At 45.5% G+C, this 5,000-nt stretch overlaps 1 protein-coding gene across 2 annotated transcripts in view; it reads left to right on the top strand.

Moving 5' to 3' along the window:
• LOC115168101 (calmodulin-binding transcription activator 1-like) overlaps nucleotides 1–5,000 on the top strand; it is a 349,660-nt gene that overhangs the window by 311,030 nt on the left and 33,630 nt on the right. For both annotated transcript variants that reach the window (XM_029723014.1, XM_029723013.1), the window contains one exon: nucleotides 666–801. In XM_029723014.1, coding sequence (XP_029578874.1) covers nucleotides 666–801 — 136 coding nt within the window. The remainder of the gene's footprint in view (nucleotides 1–665; nucleotides 802–5,000) is intronic.

The raw sequence follows: 5,000 nt of genomic DNA, 5'->3' as shown, positions 1-5,000 counted from the left end.
CCCGTCTGACAAATGGAGCTGTAAAGGCATATTATCATCAAATAGTTACATGATATCATTATATTGTATCATTATGAAGCAAGAAGCTGTGGTCTGATGAAGGGAGGATGAATTATGAATGGAATGTGAGGGAAGATCTCTTCTTCCCCCAAGGGACTTTACACACACCACCACAACTCATTTCACTGGATGAATGTGAGATAAAAAAGCTGCCTCAGCCTTAATAAACTCACACACACACACACACACACACACACACACACACACACACACACACACACACACACACACACTCACACACACACACTCACACACACTCACACACACTCACACTCACACACACACACACCGGTTCTACATGTAATTTACTCTGAGGTAGAAGTGTCACTTTCATATGGAGAAATGTATGCTGAAGGTTTGCTTTGTTCATTGTCAAACTGTGAAGAGGAATGCAGAAAAACATCATAAAGAAGTCTTGTCATCTAAAGTCACTGGTGCATTTCTGCCTGGCAGTAGACTTGTGTCGAGACTTTGTACATCTCTAAAATGAGTCCCACAGCAGTGGCTCTGAATTAAAATTCTCTCTCTCTCTCTCTCTCTCTCTCTCTCTCTCTCTCTCTCTCTCTCTCTCTCTCTCTCTCTCTCTCACACTCTTTCTGATCCAGGCCACAGAATGGGTCGATGATCTTGTACAACAGGAAGAAGGTGAAGTACAGAAAGGATGGCTACTGCTGGAAGAAGAGGAAAGATGGGAAGACCACGCGAGAGGATCACATGAAGCTCAAAGTCCAGGGAGTGGAGGTAAGGAACGAGGAGGGAGGGAGGGAGGGAGGGAGGGAGGGAGGGAGTGGAGGTAAGGAACGAGGAGGGAGGGAGGGAGGGAGTGGAGGTAAGGAACGAGGAGGGAGGGAGGGAGTGGAGGTAAGGAACGAGGAGGGAGGGAGGGAGGGAGTGGAGGTAAGGAACGAGGAGGGAGGGAGGGAGGTAAGGAACGAGGAGGGAGGGAGGTAAGGAACGAGGAGGGAGGGAGGGAGGGAGGGAGGGAGTGGAGGTAAGGAATGAGGAGGGAGGGAGGGAGGGAGTGGAGGTAAGGAACGAGGAGGGAGGGAGGGAGTGGAGGTAAGGAACGAGGAGGGAGGGAGGGAGGGAAGTATGGGACCTGGTCTGACCTGGACATGACACTGAGTTGTCCTCCCCTGACTGTAAGGGAGAGACAGCCAAGCTACATGCTGAAGTTGGGTCCTAGCCCTGCTATCTCTCAGGAGCCATGCAGAGCGGGGAAACATGCAGCACAACAATAGTTGTTCCCTGGGAAGGCAGCGGAGTGGAACCGATTGTTTGTACCTTATTAAGGCGCAGGATGTTGCCTTTGCTCCACAGAGCCTACATTAATCTTCTCTCCTCCCTCACTAGCTAGTACACACCATGCTGAGCTCAACTCCGCATTCTGCCCCTATCCTCACTCCCCTCTATGCCCCCTAACCAGCAGGCACCACACAGGCCCAGTCTCAACCGGGTTCACACCGGGCCAGCCTGGGTTAGTGGTGCAGTGCTGGCACCATGGTTGATTTATCAGCAGTGACACACATGAAAAGGAGCGTCTCCCAGGCCTCTAGGACCAGACTCACTCCGCTCCCTTCCTTTTTTTATAGGGCTGGGGGAAAAAATCTGGTTTTGTTTCACTTGCAGGCTTAGCCCTAGGCAATGGTGCCAGAGGCACAGGAGTGTGGATGGGTAGGGGTGTCAGGGATGTGTGTGTCCATCTACACACAAGCACACACTCACACACATACCTCAGGGAGTGGCGGATGCCGTGTGTGACAGAGACAGACCCCAGACTGTCCACATAGGGTTCCTGCTCTGTGTTTGTTCTGCTCTAGAGGACGGTTGCTCAGGGGAAATAGCTCATATGTTGTCTGTGCCTGGACGTGCCACTCTCTGATAACTTGTTCTGGACATGCTTGCTAAAACCATTTGGGTCTTACGTGTTTCTTCCATAATGTCTGTTGTGTTAATTAATGTCACTCTTTGTGAAAGTGCTAAGCCTACATGTCAAGATATAATTTTGGTTATTTGTGATCTGAAGCCAAATACTTCCATGTCAAACATATCAAGTTAAATATGCTGTTTTGGTACATATGCCTGGGATAGAGAACACATACATTAGTTAAAACCATGGATTACAGCCAATATCTACCCTCGGCTAAAGGCTAGAACTACCGCTTACAAGAAACGGGACACGGACATGGACGCATACAGAAAGCCCGCTAGGACCTCCGTCGAGACATCACACATGTAAAAGGGCAATATAGGAGGAAGGTGGAATCCTATTACACCGGCTCTGACGCTCGTCGGATGTGGCAGGGCTTGCAGACGATAACGGATTACAAAGGGAAACCCAGCCGTGAGATGCCCAGTGATGCAGAACTCCCAAACGAGCTAAATGCCTTTTATGCTCGATACGAGGAATACAACACTGAGTCTTGCCTGAAAGCCCTTGTTGTTCCGGATGACTGTGTGATCTCGCTCTCCCTGGCCAATGTGAGTAAAATGTGTAAACATGTTAACAATCACAAGGCCACCGGGTCAGACGGAATACCAGGGCACGTTCTCAAAGCGTACACAGACAAGCTGGCAGGTGTCTTCACAGACATTATCAATCTCTCCATGTCCTAGTTTGTAATCCCAACATGTCTCAAGCTGACCACCAATGTCCCTGTTCCCAAGAACTCTAAAGTAACCTGCCTAAATGTAGCATCTGTAATTATGAAGTGCTTTGAAAGGCTGGTCATGACACACATCAACACCGTCCTCCCAGACACCCTAGACCCACTCCAATTCGCATACCACCCAAACAGATCCACAGATGACGCAATCTCAATTGCACTTCACACTGCCTTCTCCCAGCTGGACAAGAGGGGAATTACTATGTGAGAATGCTGTTGATAGACTACAGCTCAGCGTTCAACACCATAGTGCCCTCCAAGCTGGGGACTCTGGGACTGAACCAATGTCGTATATAAACCCTGGATAGGTGACGCTATGTCTTGACAAATAAGAGGCTTTGAAGCCACCGGGGCTCCATGATCATACTCCTCCTTTCAGGCTTTGAGTAATGGCAATGAATCATGGGAAAACGAATGGCACACATACACAAGCCATGTCTTTAACCTGTCTCCTCCCCTTCATCTACACTGATTGAAGTGGATTTAACTAGTGACCTCAATAAGGGATCTAGCTTTCACCTGGATTCACATGGTCAGTCTGTGTCATGGAAAGAGCGTGTGTATACACACACTATATACACGCTCACACACACACTGACACTCTCACACAAAACCCACACACATTTACATACACTACATATGCATATGCACACACACACATAACACACCCACGTATACCGACAACACAAACACACGCATACCGACACAACACAGACACACACACATAACACACACTCATGTACCGACAGCACACACACACTCACACACACACACACACACACACACACACGCACACACACACACACACACACACACACACACACACACACACACACACACACACACAAACACACACATACCAACACAACACAAACACACACACACATACACACACATTCACACACACACTTTTTTACACTCATCATATGCTGCTGCTACTCTATTCTTTATTTTACCTCATTATTATCTATCCTTTACCCTGCCTTCATGTACATATCTACCTCATACCTTATTATTATCTATCCTGATGCCTAGTCACTTTACCCTGCCTTCATGTACATATCTACCTCAAATACCTTATTATTATCTATCCTGATGCCTAGTCACTTTACCCTGCCTTCATGTACATATCTACCTCATACCTTATTATTATCTATCCTGATGCCTAGTCACTTTACCCTGCCTTCATGTACATATCTACCTCATACCTTATTATTATCTATCCTGATGCCTAGTCACTTTACCCTGCCTTCATGTACATATCTACCTCATACCTTATTATTATCTATCCTGATGCCTAGTCACTTTACCCTGCCTTCATGTACATATCTACCTCAAATACCTTATTATTATCTATCCTGATGCCTAGTCACTTTACCCTGCCTTCATGTACATATCTACCTCATACCTTATTATTATCTATCCTGATGTCTAGTCACTTTACCCTGCCTTCATGTACATATCTACCTCTAATACCTTATTATTATCTATCCTGATACCTAGTCACTTTACCCTGCCTTCATGTACATATCTACCTCAAATACCTTATTATTATCTATCCTGATGACTAGTCACTTTACCCTGCCTTCATGTACATGTCTACCTCATACCTTATTATTATCTATCCTGATGCCTAGTCACTTTACCCTGCCTTCATGTACATATCTACCTCATACCTTATTATTATCTATCCTGATACCTAGTCACTTTACCCTGCCTTCATGTACATATCTACCTCAAATACCTTATTATTATCTATCCTGATACCTAGTCACTTTACCCTGCCTTCATGTACATATCTACCTCATACCTTATTATTATCTATCCTGATACCTAGTCACTTTACCCTGCTATCCTGATACCTAGTCACTTTACCCTGCCTTCATGTACATATCTACCTCAAATACCTTATTATTATCTATCCTGATGCCTAGTCACTTTACCCTGCCTTCATGTACATATCAACCTCAAATACCTTATTATTATCTATCCTGATGTCTAGTCACTTTACCCTGCCTTCATGTACATATCTACCTCATACCTTATTATTATCTATCCTGATGTCTAGTCACTTTACCCTGCCTTCATGTACATATCTACCTCAAATACCTTATTATCTATCCTGATGCCTAGTCACTTTACCCTGCCTCCATGTACATATCCACCTCAAATACATTATTATCTATCCTGATGCCTAGTCACTTTACCCTGCCTTCATGTACATATCTACCTCATACCTTATTATTATCTATCCTGATGCCTAGTCACTTTACC

Source organism: Salmo trutta, chromosome 30, assembly GCF_901001165.1.
Source record: "Salmo trutta chromosome 30, fSalTru1.1, whole genome shotgun sequence".
NCBI classification, from domain to species: Eukaryota; Metazoa; Chordata; class Actinopteri; order Salmoniformes; family Salmonidae; genus Salmo; species Salmo trutta.
This window is presented reverse-complemented; position numbering and strand designations above follow the sequence as displayed.